Genomic DNA, 20,776 nt, shown 5'->3' on the forward strand with positions numbered 1-20,776 from the left:
CATATGAAAGGTTTGGAGGGATAATGGCTGAACACTGGCAAATAGCACTATTTTGATCTGCATAGACAAGATAGGGTGAAGGACCTGATTCTATGCTGTAAAATTCTGGAATTCTGCTGAGAGTGTCAACTGAGACAAATTTCTGAAATCAGTGACACACAGCCTACTCCTTGACAAAAACACTGCCCACTGAGTCACAGTAACACCCATAGAAGAATTTATAAGAGGACTTAATTTTAAACATTTTAAATTTTTTATTTGGAGATACAGCAAAGTAATAGACCTCTCCGGCCCATGAGCTCATGCTGCCCACATATACCAATTAACCACCAATTTTTTTGGAGCGTAGGAGGAAACCGGAGCACTCGGAGGAAACTCGTGCAGATCACGAGCGGAGCATACAAACACCTTACTGACAGTGCCAGATTCGAAACAGAGTCGCTGGCCCTGTCGTAGCATTGTGCTAGCCGCTCTGCTGCCATGAAAAAAAAAACTGGTGAGGTTTTCTGGATTCTAAACAGATGATAAATTTATTTTGAGTATGTCTCATATGAAGATGGTGGAAGAAGGAAATAGAAGAGCAGAAGGGGGATGTGGAATTACTGGGCAGATATTAAAAGAGCAGTGGGATTTTATGGTGAATCTTGATGGGTGGGATGAAGGAGAGGGAGGAAATCTCAGAGGTGGGTGAATGAGCCATGAAATGGGAAGGTGAAGGTTTCAAGGAACTTGGAGTGTCATGAGTACGCAGGCAAATAGGAGTTCGTTGGCATGGTGGGTGGCACGGTGTGATGGGCCAAAGGGCCTGTTCCTGTGCTTTACACTTCCATGTGGGTCGGGATCAGGCAGAGGGAAAAACTCATCTGGTGTTGGAAGAGGGCAGTTTGTTTTCTGAGAAGTCGCTTGTCAGATTTCGCTGTGTTTCTGGGCTTGAGAAGAATAAAGTTTAAACAGGATTGAAAGGGTAGAAACTGGCTTTTGTAAAATGGGCTCTCAGATCCTGACATTTTACTGAGTTACTAAATTTGCTCACTCAACCTTTTTTGGAATAAAAAAAATTAATAATTAAAATGGGTTTTTGACAGCTCACTGAGTCGCACAGTTCACCTCTGGCTGAACTCGCTCTGCACGAGTCAATGGACCAAAAGCACTTTAAGGTTCCATTCCTCCAGTCAGTATTTAACTGTGATTAAGTAACTTGTGAGTGTGATATGCTGCAATTCATCTACTTTGGATCGAATTTTGTTTGAGAACTAGTTGGGAAGGCGAGACAAGGCTCCATGAAATGTAATTTCAGTGACCAGTTGAAATCTTGTGGTGTGAGACTGAATTTATCGGTAAATATCTTGGGGTTGTAGAGTTAAAATCAATAAGGGCCTGTTACCATGCTGTACATCTAAATTTAAATTAAATTTAATAACCAACAAAAGCCTGAGCACTAGAGGGCTGTCTTGACTTGTTAAAACAAAAACTACTTAAAACAAACTCCCTTAAATAGTTGTCATTATCCCAACTGCCGTGTCTCCAATTCTACTCTTCCCTTCCAATGGAGAAGTCAAACTAAGGCTGGTTGTTTCTTCAAAGAATAGCACTTCTGTCAGCACAGCATTCATAGAATCATACAGGCCCTTCAGTTCGCAATGTTGTGCCAACCTATATAAACCTTCTCCAGCACCTAACCCTTCCCTCCCTCAGTCCATAACCCTCTCGATAGGAACATGGATGTAAGAAAAAATTTTTAAAAATTATGTCCCTATTGTACTAGCCTCCAACATCCCTGGTAATGCACCCACCACTCCCTGTGTTGATTTTTTAAAAAAAGTAGCATACCTTTGTCTCCTCAAAATTTTCCTCCTTTCACCTGAAACAGTTGTCTTGGGATTGGCCATTGCCACCCTAGGAAAAATATGCTGCTGTTCAACTGATGACCCTTTTTATCATGTACAACTCTATTCCCCTTGCAGCAAGCTGCTTTGATGATCCACGTTCTATTCTGGTTAGTCACAGTGTCATACAGCACAAAGACAGCCCTTAGTCCAAATATACCCATGCTGACCATCGAGTGCCTGTCTACTGATCTCATTTATTGGTGTTTGGTTTGTAGCTTTTCATATCTTGGAGATCCAGTTGCTCGTCATTGTACATTTTAAATGTTTAGAACCTGCTTCAGGTGGTGCAGTCCAAATGTTCTCAGATTCCCTCTTGTATTAAAGCCCTGCAGTCTGATTTTGGAAATCTCCGTTATCGTGGGAAGAAGGTTCTTCATATCCACCCTATCCAAGGCCTTCATAATTTTGTCTATCAGATCCCTCCTCAACTGTCTAACAGACCCAACCTATCTTGTCTCCAGTCCAGTGTACTGCTTGTACCCTTAATGTGAAACAAGATGCTGCTAAATGAGCCAAGCAATTTTGAGTAACTCTCTAGCACGTGCTGTGAAATTAAGATTATGTTCAAGGTGATTCAGCTGCTCAGTTATAAAAAATCTTACAAATATTTAAAATAAAGTGGGGGGGGGGGAACTAGCATGGGAGAGATTGAGTACAGGAATTTGTTTTGGCAAAGCCATGGTTTGGGGTTGGAGTGACCTAATTTTGTCATTCTCTGGCTTTCAATTACATCGTTATCAGTTCTTTTTTTAAATTTTTCACACTATAGATCACATTATTCAAGATATACACATTTCTCCTTTCAAATATATACAGTGTCGTTTTCTCCCCCCACTCCCTCCTCCCCTCCCCCCCCCCCACCTCCCCCTCCATCCATTCAAAACTCTGAGTCCAAGATACATCAAACCCATCAAACAATGTTACCTCGTTATCAGTTCAATGTAGTCAATGAAGGTTTGCTCCTTGCTGGGCTCTTGTATTCTGTCCATTAAATTTTGGACGTCGAAGTACTCGAGATGGCAGAGGTCGACAGCATCGAGTCCACGCTGCTGAAGATCCAGCTGCGCTGGGTGGGTCACGTCTCCAGAATGGAGGACCATTGCCTTCCCAAGATCGTGTTCTATGGCGAGCTCTCCACTGGCCACCGTGACAGAGGTGCACCAAAGAAGAGGCACAAGGACTGCCTAAAGAAATCTCTTGGTGCCTGCCCCATTGACCACTGCCAGTGGGCCGATCTCGCCTCAAACCGTGCATCTTGGCGCCTCTCAGTTCGGCGGGCAGCAACCTCCTTTGAAGAAGACCGCAGAGCCCACCTCACTGACAAAAGACAAAGGAGGAAAAACCCAACCCCAACCAACCAATTTTCCCCTGCAACCGCTGCAACCGTGTCTGCCTGTCCCGCATCGGACTTGTCCGCCACAAACGTGCCTGCAGCTGACGTGGACATTTACCCCCTCCATAAATCTTCGTCCGCGAAGCCAAGCCAAAGATATTGTCTCCTAGTCATCCAATAACTTTTAACTCTATTCTTGGTTTTTCATCCCTTTACCGCCCTGGGTCTGAAACCTTGGCGGAGGCTGCATTCCTCTAGCTTTGATGTCTTGTACATCCCTGCTTCCCTTTATATCACCACTAGTGGCTGAAGTTCATGGTAAGTTATGGTTGAAGGAGGAAATGTTGCCTCCTTAACTGTTCTATGTAAGGGTGAGGATAATGAGCTAAGACTGAGTAAGCAGAATTGGAAATGGTTGTATCCAACAAATACATAACAGGCTGCTGCAGGAGGCAGTGGAAGGGATTGCTGGGAATCTGCTGGAGATGTTTGACCTTTGCAAAGCACAAACGTACCAGATGACTGTAGGACAGCAAACATGGAGCTATAGTTCAGGGAGTGGGCTGTCATCCTAACATCAGTGGGATGGAAGATGCTGTAAAAAAAAAATTGAGGGAGAAGATTATTGATCACTTGGAAAGTCCACGTTGTAGCTATGGTCTTTGAATCCTCTGGCTGCAGGGGAGGTGCCAGAGGTATGGCAAATGTAGTTCCCTTGTGGTAATCAGGAGAATCCTGGGAATTGTAGACTGGTGAGTCTTGTGTCAGTGGTGAGCAGACTATTGGAGAGGATTCTTAATGATAGGATCTTATGAGCATTTGGTGAAGTGCAGTCTACTCAAGAATAGCATGGCTTCTGAATGGAAGGGCATGCCTCATGAGCCTAATTGAGCTTTTTTGAGGACATAACAAAAGAAAATGATGAGGATAGGGCAGTTGATATGGTCTACGTGGATTTTGACAAGATCCCCCCACGAGAGACATCCAGAAAGTCATGAGGTCAGTGGAACCTTGGCTGTGTGGATAAAAACATTGGCTTGCAGTTAGAAAGCAGAGAGTAGTAGTGGAAGGAAAGTATTCTGCCTGGAGGTTAATGATGAGTGGAGGGCCACAAGGACCTGTTCTGGGACCCCTGCACTTTGTGATTTTTATAAATAACCTGGATGATGAGGCGGAAGGATGGGTGAGTAAGTTTGTGGGTGGCACAAAGGTTGGAGGAGTTGTGGATGGAGCTGAAGGTTGTTGAAGGTCACAAGAGGATATAGGCAGGATGCTGAGTTGGGCAGAAAAGTGTCAGATGGAGTTCAATCTGGTTAAGTTTGAGGTGATGCATTTTGGAAGGACAAACCAGAAGGTTGAGTGTAAGAGTTGTAGCAATACATTTTCTAGCTATTGGCAAGGTAATTTGAACAAATTTTTACTTGATACATATTCAGTTTTAATTTAGGTTTAACCCCCTCCAATATCTCCCAATGAAAATAACATTGGAACCTGTGGAATTTTTCTCGACTTATTCGTTCTAATAAATTGCCCATTTCAAACCAAAAAGGTTTAATTGTGGAACACTACCAAGTTTAATGTAAGAAAGTACCAAACATAAATCTGAATAAATATAATTTATAATATGTAGCATATGTGGTGTTAAATATAACTGATGAAAAAAATTCTATTGAACTATCCGATATCTCACATTTATTGTACTTTTCATACTCTCTCTATATATCTGAATCCATCTACGTTCATCAATTTATTTATTTAAATCTACTTCCCATTTATGTCTAGATTTATGAACTCCTTTTCGTGCCTTCTTTTGTAATAATTTGTACATCTCTGAAATGAATTTCTTTTCATCCTGAGTACATAATAATAATTCTCCGTTGGTAATACTAAATCTTGACCAAAATTTCACAGAAAAGTCTCTTAATTTGATAATACAAAATTTTGTACTTTCCAATATCTTAAACTTTTCCTTCATTCTTCTAAAAGTAATAAATTTCCTGTCTTTGAAACAATCTTCAATTTTCTTAATGCCACAATTTTGCCAAATTTTAAAAAATTTATTTTCCACAGAAAATGGATTAAGTCTATTTTGAAATGAAGATGTTCTTCCAGACATTAAACCTCTTCCTCCAATCTCTTTATCAATTTTATTCCAAAGTTCAATTAAATGTTTCAGCATGGGTGTTTCTTTATTTGCTATTAACAATCTTGCATTCCATTTATATAAAATGTTGTAATCTGTTTCTCCTATCTTATCAAGTTCTATATTTACCCATGCTGGAACATTAGTTAACTCATACATTACATTAATAAATTTCAACTGTGCTGCTTTATAATAATTCAAAATTGGAGAGCTGTAAACCTCCTAAATCATATTTTCATGTCACTTTCTCCAAAGAAACCCCAGCCATTTTCCTTTTTCAGAATTTTTTTTTCAACACACATTTAATTCCTTAAAAAAATTTTTGAGGAATTGAAATTGGAATCTATTTTGAAATAAATATTGTAGTTGAGGAAAACATTCAACTTAACACAATTTATTCTACCCATCAACATACTCCCATTTTCCAAATCCTCTTTAATTTTCTTTAATAAAGATAAATAATTTAATTTAAATAATCTTTCATATCTGATTGCATATGAATTCCTAAATATTTTATTCCAAGATCTGGCCATCTAGATTCAATTACTTCCTCACATTTCTGATAATCTCCTGTAGAGCACGTCGAAAGAATCAAAGGCTTGTTGATCCAAGTCAAGGCTTTTATTAACTAGAAGACTGGAGCGTATCACATGTAGGTCAACCAGTCCAGAATGATCAGGTCTGGCTAGGAGCAATCCTTTAAGACCTGCCAGTAGGCATGGCTATGCTCTCAGCCAATCACAATCATCCTACACTACAATATATACATATACACATTGGTGATAGAATCTGTACTACCACATCTCCGTTAACTAAAGACACAATTTCACTTTTCTCCCAATTAATTTTATAACCCGATATGTCTCCATATTCTTCTATTCTAATTTTTTGCTGCAAGGAATTTAAAGGGTCTTAAATAAATCAAAACATCATTTGCAAATAAATTTATTTTATTCTTCTTGCTTCACCTTTATACCCACAATCTTTGAATCTTGTCCTTATCAATTCAGCTAACGGATTTATTGCTAAAACAAATAAGGCTGGTGACAATGGACAACCTTGTCTACTTGATCTCGTAATTTCTAAAGATATTGAAATATGTCCATTTGTCTCTACTTTTGCAGTAGGTTTTTTATACAGTATTTTAACCCAATCTGCATTTCTCTAAAACTTTAAATAGGAAATCCTATTCTAATCTATCAAATGCCTTTTTGGCATCCAAAGTCATTGCCATACTCAGGTCTCCCCGTTTAGAACCAAATGTATCAAACTAAGAAGCCTCGCTACATTAACTGCAGATTTCTGACCCTTAACAAATCCAGTTTAATCTATATTTTGCCAATCTATTTGCTAATATTTTATAATTAATATTTAATAATGAAATTGGTCTATAAGATACTGGTTTCTTTGGATCTGTATCTTTTTTTAAATTACTGTAATAATTGCAATTAAGAAGTATTCCGGCAGAGAATGTACCTTCATAGCATCATTTTACACCTCCATAATTGGAGGTATTAAAAGATGTTTAAATTTCTAAAATTCTACAGGAAATCCATCTTCTCCTGGAGATTTGTTACTTTGCATTGAACTCCTTACCTCACTAATTTCCCTTGCCGTATCATTCAGACTAGGTTAAGTAATTTAAGATTAAAACTTGTCAATCTTATTTTCATCGTGTACTGATTCCATATGATATAATTCAGAATAAAGTTCTTTAAGTACATCATTTTTTTCGTGTGGTTTATATGTAATAGTCCCTGAAGATTATTTTTAACTACATTAATCATTCCAGATGTCTGTTCTGCTTTCAACTGCTAAAACTTTGAGCTCTTTCTCCTAATTCATAATAACTCTTGTTTAGTTATTTTGATTAACATTTCGTTCTCTATGTTTGAATAGTGTTATATTGAAGTTTTTTATTAATTCATTGTTTTTTTCTTTTATTTAGAATTATTTTGTAAATCTTTTTCTAATTTACTTATATCCTGTTCTTCTTGATGTCTCTTTTATATATTCCTTTTAAATTTTAGCTGAGTAACTTATTATTTTACCTCGTATGCTTTTAACGCATCCCAAATAATATTTATTATCTAGTGAATCAAAATTCACTTCTAAAGATAATTGAATTTGCTTTAAAAAATCACAAATCTACTTCTTTAATAAGCAGTATTAAACCTTCATCTATTATATTTTTTCCTCTAAAGTTGAACATATCAATAAAAGTATTCTTGCTTTATACTCAACTTTTCTAATCCTTGTAACTGTGCCAATAATAAAATATCTACTCTCAAGTAAGAGTCATGTCTATGAGAATAAAATGAATAATCTTTTTAGGATTCAACTTTTGCTAAATATCAACTAAATTTAATTGCTTCGTAAAACTTAATATAGCTTTTGTCGCTTTATCTCTTAGATTATCTTGAGGTGCTTTTACTGCCAGTGAAGTAAGATTCTGGTTTCAAGATTTCTTTGTCATGACCACATAATTTGTTTTGCTTTGCCATGTAAAAGTACGCATAGAGATACCACTATCAGACAAAGAGAAGCAAGAGTTCCTTCCGAGACATCGAGTGTCAATGGATTCCACCTCCTCCTGCCCTCCTGTAAGCTCTTGTTGCACAGCTTCTGGTCTAGTCCAGCAGTGAACCCAACCTTGAGGCAGCCAAGTCATACTACCTCCAGCCCTGGCTCTGAATCCACGATACTATAAGCGCTCGAAGTGCATATGGAGCCCTGCTTGCCATCAGCAACCTCACAGATCCCAGTCCTAATACCTGATTCCCATGAGCTGGTCTCCAGCAGCTTGCAGCCTGGTGTGAGATATTCAGCCACCAAGCTCCACATTCTACTGTTGTGGTCTCTACTCCTATAAGGTCTTTTAGGCTTCCCTCCTTGGGAGGAGTGAGGAGGTATGCTCTCACTTCTGGTGCCCTGAAGTGGACTACTGCTCCCTCAGAGCCTGCAGCTCAAGAGATTTAGTCTGTCTTGTGTGGGCATTGCCATCATAGGCTCGGGCCTTCAATGTTGGGGGTGGGGGAGAGGGATCGCTGACCCCATTCTACTGACAATTTAAATTTTACATCTGCATGGGGCAATTGGGTGAGACGACTTGGCAGTTTGTGGATGAACGTTGAAAATTTCTGGCTATGTGGTAGGACCCTGTGGAGGAGTGCTGACAGACATGTCTCCAGCCGGCCAGTCGGATTGTGGACGAGTGCTGGTCCATGTGTCTTCCGCACTACCCCATCCCCAAACCAAATCCTTCCGGTTCCCCACTAACAGCAATGTTGCCATTTATAGCAGTGTCATCGTCTTCATATCTCACAAAGTAGCTCATCAGAGAGTGGTAAATTAAATCTTAGGGTGCATAATTATTCTGGAGTCTTTGAGTGAAACCAACTTGCTCTTAGGGTTGGGCAATATTCCAGAACCTCTCCAAACTTAATCTGGGAATCCTGGACTTGTGCTCAAGAAATATTAATCTGTGATTATAACTTTTGAGGGAATGATTAAAGTCTTTGTGGGAAAAGTTAGACCAGCCACAGTAAAGGAAAGGTGTTCATAAATCAAGTGCTCCTTAATGTGACAGGGTTGAATGTTCTAGATTGCCTTGGAACACTTCCCTGCTATCATGGAAATTATTAGGAATTTAAAGAAAAAAGTTTCTTCACACAGGGTTGACAATTATGGTTTTTACACAGCTACTGCATAAAGGGAATTTTTGCGGATTGCCTGCAGTCTAAACTGAACTGCAACCTGTCCTTAACAGTGGGCTAAATGAATAGGACACCGTTGTCGCTGTATATCACCACAACTCAGGCATTTTAGTGTAAATGTCCTTCTTGTTTGAATGGCCACTATGGAGGATAGGTATGAAAATTATTGACGGGAAATTATCACGAAGGCTGTTTTGCGATTCTCAATGACTGTTTAGTACAGATGCATTTAAAGGGAAATTAATGATTAGGAGTGTTTCTGTAGGGTGTGAAAGAGGTGGGGGGGGGGGGGGACTAACAGGTAGTAGGATAAACTTCATGTCACACCCATTGAGTGAATAGCCTTTTCTGTGCAACGTCTGACATTGCATCATTCGTTGATTGCGTTTCCTTCCAACTGGCAGCAGCTGAAATTGAGTCACGCCATTAACAGCTGCTTTGTACATTTGCGTTTGACTGTTTTTGCAAAGGAAAGACTGGGAATTCCAGTTCTTCATTCTGGCAATAACTTTTTAAAAATTTAACCATCGTAGTATTTATTTCTAAAAACTGATTTCTTGCATACTAGTTTACAATTCTTCCAGGGAATCTGTTGTACCTTTGGGAGGGATCATTCACAGGAAAGTCTTTTGTGCAGGAGAATCCTGGTTGCATGTGGATCTATGAGATCAAATTGAACTCAGCAGTTTGCTATCTGGAAAATGAGACTGTATATGTTGGAAGCTGGAATAAAAATATTTAAAGATTTGTGCCTGAAACATTGGTTTTGTATCTTTTTCTTCTAACATGAGGATGGCTGTGGCAGCAAACCTTCCGGGAGAACAAAGAATCCAGAACCCTGTCAGGGTGGTGGCGAAGGAACTGAGTGAATGTTAGTTTTTCCTAGGACCTTTTTCTGGAATTGAATGCTGCAAATTTGAGGCTAAGGACATCTGCTTGCAGGACCTTGCAGATAACGGTCACTTTAATATGACGTATTCAAAACCCTGGTGGGATGGCAGAGGATGCTCTGGGACTTCAAGGAGAAAGTCTTGTTATTCAAGGCACTTCCAGCGCAAAAAGAATGAATGCTAACGATGCATGTGTTCAACCCACGTGTCCCAGTAGTGGAAATGCTCACCTTCCTGGGCAGTTACGTTGAGGAGACAGGGACCTCTTTGGATGTTTAAAAACGCCTTTGGAATCCGCATCAATGAAGAAAATGTGAAAGTGAAGCTGAGAGAGGATTGCAAAGGTGCCATCATTCACCCCACCCCCCTCCCCCCTTCTCGGTGTTGGCCATTGGAGGGAACCATGGGTACTTGGTCTACGCTAGACGGGATATACAGGAACTGCTACAAACCTGGACATGTGGCAGTCCAATGCAGTGCAGTCATCTGTAAGAACTGTGTGGAACTAAAGTATGAGGGCACCAAGTGCCACTATGTGCTGAGGTTCTACTTATTCCAGGTGTTGTGAAGGATGGGCCTGGCTCTGTTGCTGTGCTGTGCAATGTCCCAGTCAGCTGAACTTTTTTTTTCCAGAAAAACGAGGTCATTAGGCAGTGGTCAGCAAGGAACGTCCTGCAGACACTGAGAGACGAGGACTTGATGGATTCGGTGGTTGGTTTCCCCAAGCAGAGGGTCCAGTGCTCAGAAACTAGGACTTGTCCTGGCAGTGGAGTGGAGACAGTCACCCTCCTTTTTGCAGAATGCAGATTCGCTAAAAGTGTGTGAAAAAGGATGCAAGAGTCCTTGTCACGGTTCATCCCCAGTAACAGCATGACAGAGGATTCGGATTTACAGGCTATTCCTGGGGGTGAACACAGTCAGATATCCAGAACTGTTGGAGACCATCAACTCTGAAAGATGCAATTTGGTCTGCCTGAACCCCGTTGGTCTTTCATTACACCGAAATGTTGGTGCAGGAATGCTGCCGACTGGCACATTCCAGCTACAGGTGTACATGCTGAGGGAAGCACTGAGGCTTGGTGTAACCAACATGGGCTGCTGTGAAGAAGGACCATAGTCTAGAATCCTTCCGTTACTGGGCATTAAGGGGCTGAGACAGAGGTGAAGCTTCTCAAAAACAGCAGGGGGAGTAACGATGAGATGCCACAGTGGTGGCAATGGTTAAATAGAAATTAATGTCACATTGTACAGTGGAAGAGATTTTGAATGGTTTTCATTTTAAAATAATTTATTGTTAATAAAGTCTATTTTTAGTTCTCATTTTAAAAAAAATAGTAGCTTTGTCCTCCCCATGAGCCCAACCCATTCACCATAAACATAACATCTTAGTGTTACTTTCCTAATATACAAATGCTGAGGCTACTGTCAACATTTGAAAGATTTGTCTCCCATCTTTTAAGAAGCTCTGAGCTTTTCAAGGACATCTTCCATCCCACAACACCTAGCCCACATTTTGTAACTGATTTTGTGGCTGATCACGGACAAGAAGAGGAAATCTAGATCGTCTGATTCAAGATTCCTTTGTTTGCCCTTTAAAGCCACATATAGGTAGGTGCCACTAGTCCTGAGCCACTATCAACGAGAAAGAGAAACCAGAGAATTTATTTGGAGACATCAATTGTCTGTGGATCCTGTTGTCTCCTCTGAAGCTGCCGCCTCCTGTGACCCCGTAACATGTGTTGTTCCTATCCAGTGGTGAACCCATGCTCGAGGAATCCAAATCTTGCCTTTCTCATTCCGAACCCCTGAAGTGATAAGTGTTGGTGCCCAAGGCTTTTTGGGAGCCCTGTTTACCATTGGTGCCCTCATGAGTCCTCGACCCAACACCTGATTCCCAGAAGCTGGTTACTAGTAGCCTTTGGCTGCCTGGCCCTGAACTGGAATCTGGTCCACTGCTGTGGTTTCCAGCCTTGTAGGTTTCTTTCCCAGGTTGTTTCTTGTGAAGTGCGGGGTGGGGGTTGTGTGTTCTCCCACTCTGGAGTCCTGTGCTGATCTCCTACTTCCTGAGAGCCCACAACTCTGTGTGCTGAATATTGGTGCTGCCATCTTGGATTTGTGGATCTCCAATGCAAAATTCAAAGTCAGGATTGTTTTCACACAGTTTAAACCTGCAAGGGGCTATTGGGCAGGCTGTAGGATGCTGCAGAGGAGTGCTGAAAGACCATGTCCCCGCTCCTGCACTCCTCACAGATCTTCAGCAGTGACGTTAATACAGCTACAGGGGTGCTGCTGTCCTGATACCTGACAATGGAGGGGTATTCAGTTACTTTTATATTGAATGTGGCAGATGGTCAAAAGGATGGATTTAATCCTTGAGCAAAGGGCATAGTTAAAGTAATTGGTAGAGGTATTTAGATGGTAGAGAAGGAAAACCAACTTTCATACAGAAGATAGTGTATCTGGAATTCACTGCCTGAAAGGGCGAAAAGGCAGAAAACCTCACCCTGTTTAAATATTGACTTGGAGTTGCAATATACAGGGTACAGATCTCATGCGTAATGGTGGGATGAGACTTCTGGTTTCATTTATGGAAATGTGGCAATGATTGTGTTGCATGAGATAGCCCTACACAAATTGGCTGCTGTGTTCCCCACATACAATAAAACACAATAGGAAATCTGGTTATACTCAGCAGATCAGTATTCAATCTGTTCCTCAGGATTTAGACATCTATGGTCATTTGTTTCCCTCCATCCGTGACTAGAAAGGTGCCTTGGGACATATTGAAAAGATATACATCCCCTTTTATTGTCTTGTCCAGCTTCCACAGGAAACACCTTCAACAAACATAAATGTTCACTGACATTGAACTTCCGTGCATGAGATCTAGGTTCACCTAACTCTTCCTTCTCATTTCAGGTCCTGCTGCTGCAAATGAAGGAGTGCTGGCCAACTTCTTTAATAGTTTATTGAGTAAAAAGACAGGTTCTCCTGGGAGTCCTGGAGCAGGTGGTGTACAGAACGCAGCCAAGAAATCAGGTAAGTCTTGGCACCTGTGGATACGTTGGGCTGGGGATAGCACTTTTAGAGTTGAGATTTCGGTTGAGGCGTGGGGGGTTTTTCTTTCAGCCTTCTGGGAACAATCCATTAGTAAGCCTAAAGAAGGGGACAGTGTGAAACAGTAAATCAAGGGTACAGTGGCTGATAATATACAGGATAATGCACAAATATGCTGGAGAAACTCAGCAGGTCATGCAGCATCCATAGGCAGTAAAGGGGAACTAACATTTCAGGCCTGGGCCTTTAAACTGTTTAACAGATAATGAAGCAACATAAACAAAGAGATGCTGGGGAATATCGGTGGGTCAGAAAGCATCCATGGAGAGAGATGGTTAGTAAGCTTTTTGGGTTGGGAACCTTTCTTGATTGGGAACCTTTCTTGAGGTCAGGGAGATCGTCTGATCGTAGTTTTCCAGCAGTGACGGGCACCTGCTGTGTCCCACATTTTACAGAAAAATTGGAGCAGTAGAGTTGCTGAGTGGGTTACACGCACACAATTCCAGCCAATGTGCGTACACAGATAATGAAAGAGTACATGAGAAATAGTCTTGTCCTCAAGGGAGCCCCCAATATTAAAACCAGGAACAATGAGCAGTTGGCAGGTGCTGAAAATTCACACTGCTTCACTGAATTGACATTCAACCAGGAGTTGGCCTTGAGGCATGGGACAGGTTAAGTTATTCAGCTCTATTGTTGATTGGTACTTGCAAAAGAATAAAAGTATGTGGGTTTGGCCATGTAAAGTTCCCTAAAGGAAAAGAGTTAAGAGTTCTTCAGTACAGTATTTTGTTGCACAATTTAAGGGCCTTGTGCACATCCATTCCTTAAATTTCTCATAGATCTGGAAAGTATACCCACAATCCTTTATTTCCCCCAGTCTGATCTTCCTTCATTACGTCTCCAGCTAAACTCAAAAACTGGCTGACTTGGTCCAGTATAAAACTGTTCTAGTTTCCTCATTAGTTTCTGACTGAGTTTGAGCTGCAACAGCCCAGAGAATGGCTCTGATGGGATGGCATCCAGCTCTAAATGTTCAGAGGTTTTTGGAAAACTATTTCCAAATTTGTATTTGCTTTTGGTTGATCGGATCGTATTGAAGAAAATTCCATCGTTGAGAGCTGTGCAGATTTACCATGAGTTCCCAAGACCCTGTATAAAATAGGCTGCAACCAGATTTACCAGTGGTGTTGGTGAAAATTCCTCAAATTCCTGGGAGCAGAGAGGCTAGTTCTTAAAGTTCTTTGAAAAAATAACAAGGCAATTCACTCAGCAGCCAAGTGCTGGATGATCACAAGACAGTGCACTGGATTTATGACAGTGAAGTGATTAACTTCCTAGGCTAGTAAATCTGTGGCCTGGGTTAAAGGCCCAGAAATCCCATCCTTCAAACTGGGGAGTTTAAATTTAGTTAATGAAATAATCTGGTACTCTTGAGAACAAAAATAGAGGATTTGGCTTAAAAATCCTAGTTCCTTGAATCCCTCCAGGGGTGAAAGTCCTGACCCAACCTGGTCTGCCTTACCTTTGACTTAAGACCTCAATAGTTTCCCCTCTGGTCTTGATGAAACAAATGGCCTACTGGAGCAATTCGGTAGTTAAAAGAATAATAATCATGCCCTAGTCAGATCCAGATATAGTAAGCTTCTCCAGCAGGCATCTGAGCCTGATTCAAAATCTGGTAAACCAAGCAGCATGTTGGTGGAGCAGTCATTGGTGCTGTCTCACTGCTCCAAGTCCCAGATTCAATCCTGTCAGTAAAAGTGTGCACATTCTCTCCACCACCCTCTGGGTTTTCTGCCCTTGTGCAATGTAGGATGGACTGGGGACTGAAGTAGCTGCTCAAATTGAGCATGCAGGAAATATAATGGACCAGCCCTCACAGCAGAATTGTATTCCACTGCAATGCCTCATGCTTTACTGTTGCATCCATTCGCCTACAGGGAGCAGCACTGAGCATATTTTTTTAAAATGAGGTATCAATGTGGTGGTGTTGCAGTGCAAGAGTACTGGGTGCTAACCAGGTATGGCACCAAGGGCCTCTGATCAATTCCATTTTATCAGAGGGAACATCTCCGAGCTCTCACAAAGGAAACTGTTTAGTTTTCTGCAGTAGAGCAGAATGAGGTAATTTTTAGCTTGTTTTGGAGATGGTATCTGGGAAGTGAGTAGCAACTGTTTGAGAAATGAGGGCACTCCCTCTGATCACCTTCTAGTACAGCTGTGAAGAATTGGCAGGCATCCAAGTCATGCTGGGTCACAGGCCAACGTTGACGCCTCTAATTTCCATAGTGCATTGTGTCTATGCCACAGCGTTCAAATCACTTGTTTCTGAACCTTGGGTTCACGTTTTGTTCTTAAATAAGCCTTGTTGCCTCCAGCACTGTGCCGCGAAGCCTTGTTGCCTCCAGCACTGTGCCGCGAAGCCTTGTTGCCTCCAGCACTGTGCCGTGAATCCTGTGTTGATGTCACTTTGATTTGAAGTCCAGTTTATTTATCAGTTTAACTGGTTTAAAGTACAAACTCCCAAACTGTTTACTCCGTGACTGGTACAGGATCAATTTATCCAGCCTAACTGCCTTGATCCCCAAAGTTTCACCATGTACCAGGATAAAGGCAGAAGGCGCTGTTGTCACTGCAGCTTCCCCGCCAAGTTTTGTCTTGAAGAGTTTGCCTTTGATAGTGAAACCAAGCAGCAGCGTCATCGCACAGACAGCGATTTTGAGCGGCTGCTCACTGCCAAGTCAAGGGTTGAGGGCAGTTAGAGGTGAATACTGATGCAGTGAGAAGTAACAATCCTGTTAAACCCAATGGGTCAAATACCACCCCCCCCCCCCCCCCCCAGCCCAGTTTTCTTCCACCTCTTCAGTTTACTGTAATTTTGAAGGAAGTGTCAGGTGACTTCCATTGCGTTAGCTTTGTCTCAGACTAAGTTTTCACACCCAAGTCTGTGGCAAATCACACTTAGCTCCCATCAATGGTTATTTATTTTAATTAATATGGCAATGGTTTTGGTAGGTTGGTGATCAAAAATTGGGCCAGAACAATGAATAATGTTGCACCTTAACCAATAGACATCCTTTGGGTTGGAGACATGTAGAAGCTCAGTTGTTTCCCAATGGCTGGTCAGGGCCCTGAGCTCTTCAGTAGGCACCAATTAAACCAATGTGATGGGATCAGCCCTCTGCCTGACAGATACCTCAGTTTGTTGTGGCAGCAGTGATCTCATGAACCAACAGGACTGGTTTAATCACTTTCTCTGATAAGCTTTGAAAGAGCACCACATGAAGATTCTCCAGTATCTTGAAGGAGGTGGGGGGGATCAGAGAGCAGTATGGGGAGAGTTGAACTAGTTGGAAAGTGTTCTCAAAGCAGCTGGCACAGCCATATGCCTTCCTGTTGTGCTACTTTCTTTAGTTCCAGACGTAGAGTGGTGGGGTATCTGAAAGGAATGTGTGACAGTATTTTCTGTGATTTGATTTGCACGACATAATTTTTAAAATATTCTCTCTCTCCATTCCTAGGACAAAAGCCAGTTTTAACAGACGTTCAGGCAGAGCTGGACAGGATGTCTCGAAAACCAGATTCTGTAATCACAACAAACAGTTCTCCAACAGAAAATGAAGCCTAAAAGCTGCAGACACTATGTATAGTATAATATTTAAAAATAAAAGACCAAATTAGACAATTGTATCAATTGAGAGGACCGGCAGTTGTCTAATGTGTCAGTCTCTATCAGTTTTTGTTTGGGGGGCATGAAGGCATCACTAACTTTTAAAATGACTTGTGGCAGGATAAGGCGTGTGCATTCCAGAGATGTAAATAAATTCCTGTGTCTAACAACATTTAATCCAAAAGTTTTACTGGCAAGATTAAGGGGAAACTACCTCATCCAGGGCACTGGCAAAGAGGTATAAAAGTGGGGAATGAGGTGTGGTATGGTTGAGATGAGCAAGTTGAGACTGGGTTGCTTAGCAAATTGGGTTTTAAGTGGGGAGGCCATGAAGGGATCTCTGAATTGAAGCCTGTGATGAGTGGGAAATGTTGCACTCATTCCTCTTGCCCGTTGACTGCTTTATCTGGACAACAATGTGTGGCTCGTTGTTTGAAAAGCCAGTGAATGGAGGAGTAAGCTCGTCGAGGAGGAGGGGTCACTGAAAGCTACAAATCCACAGGCAGAGAGAAGGGTGAGGAGTGGGAAAGGGAAGAACAAGAGATGGGTGGCGGCAGTAGTGGACTGAGTTGGTGGGGAGCACTGCAGTGTGAAACTTTTATTTTGAGGAACTCTTCAAATGAATCAGGGTAAAGAATCGCCAGGATAATGGGTCCTAAAATCATGAACTTGTCAAAGACCAAATTGTCTTTTTGTCTTGAATTTAAATACTTTGAGGAAGTTTAGAGGCACTTTGAATAATGGGTTATTGTTGGGGACACAGGGAAGAGTTGGAACCTGCTGGATACAAGTGCCTGACACACCACGCAAGTGTAATATGTGCTCAACTCAAATGCACTATAGCACAAGCGCTTGGTCGCTTCATTGTTTTATTTTTTTTATGCTTAATTTAAAAAGTTGTTTTGTCCAATAATGAAGCATTTTTCATTTGTTTTTAATTTGTTTTGTGATAGCTTTGCCTTTAACCGTGGTGAGTTGGGCCATCTTAGAGCAAAAGTAGGTGAAAAGGAAAAAAAATGTAGTTTTTCTCATCCTGCCCCACTGAAAGATAAATCTCAAAAGCATCATTCCATTGTCTAGCTATTGATATGGCACATAATTTCTCTCTGATTGTAAACACTACTTGATGTAAAATACCAAGTTATTGCATTGCATTCTCAAGGGGATAACCACAGAATGGGATTGTGTGGACTTTTGGCCTTCTGGTGCATAAACTGTACTAACTTGTTCTGAAGTGGAATGTCTGGACAATCTGCATTCAACTATAACATTGCATTATATATTCTCAAAACAGTAATATATTTACCACTAAAAGCTGGGCATAATTAGCTTCTTTGCACTTTCCAATAGCAAAGCTATTTAGATAATTTCAATATTTTTGAGGCTCTTGCCCTGTAGTATGTATTTACTGGAGCACTCGATTCCTGTCAGAGTAGATTATTCCCAGGTTTCTTGTTCCAAGGAAGAAAAAAGCAATGTGTCCGGGTTTGTCTGCAAAATTTACCCAAAATGTATGACCAAAGTTGGTGTGGCTTTGGAGAAATTGCACCCTTGGTCCACTGTTTCATTTTTAATAATTTTTAAGATTAAAACTGCAGGAACTAAACATGCGAACAAACATTAAATGGCTTTGAAGATAACAGAACAAAAGGTTAATCCATATAACTGTTGTATAGTGGGATGCTGAACCTTGAATCCCAATTCATGCTTAGTGGACTGTTTTCAGTCTTTGTCTCTTTATAGATCTCCCTCCCCTCCCTTACTCTTCTATTCTCTCTCTGCATGTTTGCCCGTGTCCCATTTCATTTTCCTTGTGATTCACATTTTTGTCTCCATCTGCTCTCCAACTATTTCAACCGAGGTGCTTTAATTTTCTGCAATACACAAATGTCCTGGAGCAACTCAGCAGATCACACAGAGTCTGTGGGAAGTAAAGGGTAACCAACGTTTCTGGCCTGGACCATGTGTCAGGAATTTCTTACTCCTGATGAAGGGCGTAGGCCTGAAACATTGGTTACCTTTTACTTCCCATGGATGCTGTGTGACCTGCTGAGTTTCTCCAGGACATTTGTGTACTGCACTCAACCTCAGCAGACTTTAATATTCTGCATTTTTCTGTTTTGTTCTTTATTCCTCCAATCAGCCTCATTTCTTGTTTCTTTGCTGTTTAGCTGCTTTTTTGTCTATTTCTTTTGTTCTGTTTCTTGATCCTTTTTGGTCTGTGCTACAACAATTTCTCTTTCCTTCCTAGTGATCATCCGTTGCAATTTGGACCAACATTATGTCCAAAGGAGTCAACTTATTATTCAAGGGTTCCTTTGAGAACACAAGTGATGTCTTTATGCTACTTAATTTAAACATCGCACTTGAAAGATAAAACAGTAAGAACACAAATTGGAAATTCAGTAACAAATTGGAAATAAAAAGGTGAAGTGAAATGATCACTATTTATCCAAAGGGAAGAGGGGAGTGGTTTCTGTTTACCACTTTAGGTTAGAAAATTTTTTTGTCAGAACGCAAGTGTAACATTGAGGAAAGTTTGGATTTAATTACTGTTTGTCTTTGCCCTGATACATTTGTGTGGAATCTTTTTCTTTATTGCTGACAAAGACAAAAATGTGTCTCTCCACATAACAGCTTCAATAAATGTCAATGCAGACTCTGCACATTGTCGTTTTCTGTTCTTTTTCATGTTCCTGAGCAGACACTGGGCCCACAGCCCTCGCAGGACAGGTACCTGCTAGAGTGGAGGCAAAACCAGGCCTCCCTGCTGGCAATGTTACCTGAGAGGATGTGGGTAAGACATTAAAATGAACCCAAGGCCACATCCCTGCCAAGGGAGGGTGGTGCGGACGGGGACCGACAGGCGAATGCAGATGTGGAATCTGAAGGTAAATACCACTGCAGGAGAAACTTGGTGGATCAAGCAGCATCCGTGGGAGAAAAAGAATAGTCAGTGTTTTGAGCAAAACTCAAGATGGTGCTGATGTTGCAGTTGAGAAAGTGAGAGAAGTGTTGGATGAAATGAGCAGTGTTTAAAAGTTTGTCGAGGGAGATAAATTGCCAGGCCAGGACAAAAACCCCAGGTTTTTAGAAGAATGAAAGGGAGAGGGAACATAAAGCTCTGGCTACCATTTTCCATTTCTTTCTGGTCCCAGGAGAGGTGTCAGAGACTGGAGGAGAGCTTGTGTTAGTGTTGATTTGAAAAATAAGACTAAGGAATAAACCAAGCATTGGAAGCCTGTCCCTTTTTGTTTAAAGGGTCAGTGTAAAGCATTATTTAGGAAGGCACAGATTAAACTGGTCATCACAACTGACCATTCTTTAAAGTTAAATGTAGGACATGCAGCAGAGGACAGGCCCTCCAGCCCACAATGTGGGTGACAATGGGGATGCCAAATCACTCTCATATGGTTGCATGTGAGAACCACAGCAACTGTTGTGAAGACATCAAAAGCAATGTTTCCTCTGATGTTTAGTAGTCCGTGTGCGCAAAAATCTTGTGCATATTTTTTTCCTGTGACAGAAATATTTCCCTGCTGAATGCTTGTACAAATGTAAAGCTAGTTGACAAACTATCTTAGTGAAAGTAATCACACAGACCACTGTTTATGTAGGTTTACAAAATATTTGACATAAACTGCATAGACTAACATACCGAATTTGACAGCATACAAGACCCCCTCCCCCCATTTCATCAGGGAATATTAATTTTGTTTTAGTGTATTTATGGGGAAGTTGGCGAGCGGGTTCCTCCTGCGTCTCTTGCACTGCTGGGAGGGGCCACCACGGTCGGCCTTCTCACTGGGGGGGATGTGAGGAGTGGTGGCGCCTCTGGAAAGAATGATCTTGCGTTGCTGGTGGGGGCTGTTGTGGTCATCCATCTCACAGGGGGAAATGAGTGGTGGCAGCAGTGCCAGAAAGCATGGACCTACCCAAAGGAAGGTGGCCTGTGAAGCTGTGGGCTGCTTCCTGGATAGCGAGAGCACCTTTGTAGGCTTCCTGAATTTCAACTTCACATACAAGACCCGGGGGATATTTTTGAGGGAAAAAAAAGTGGGTCTTGTATACTGTC

The 20,776-nt window shown here is 41.4% G+C and overlaps 1 protein-coding gene across 1 annotated transcript in view; it reads left to right on the forward strand.

Annotated features, from left to right (window-relative positions):
• The window catches only part of dync1li2 (dynein, cytoplasmic 1, light intermediate chain 2), a 72,014-nt gene extending 52,649 nt beyond the window's left edge, over nt 1-19,365 (forward strand). Inside the window, exons 12-13 of the mRNA XM_069902039.1 lie at nt 12,891-13,010; nt 16,553-19,365. Of these exons, the coding sequence (XP_069758140.1) occupies nt 12,891-13,010; nt 16,553-16,659 (227 nt within the window). The 3' untranslated portion in view covers nt 16,660-19,365. The remainder of the gene's footprint in view (nt 1-12,890; nt 13,011-16,552) is intronic.
• Nucleotides 19,366-20,776: the final 1,411 nt, after the last annotated feature.

Source organism: Narcine bancroftii, chromosome 10, assembly GCF_036971445.1.
Source record: "Narcine bancroftii isolate sNarBan1 chromosome 10, sNarBan1.hap1, whole genome shotgun sequence".
In the NCBI taxonomy this organism is placed as follows: domain Eukaryota; kingdom Metazoa; phylum Chordata; class Chondrichthyes; order Torpediniformes; family Narcinidae; genus Narcine; species Narcine bancroftii.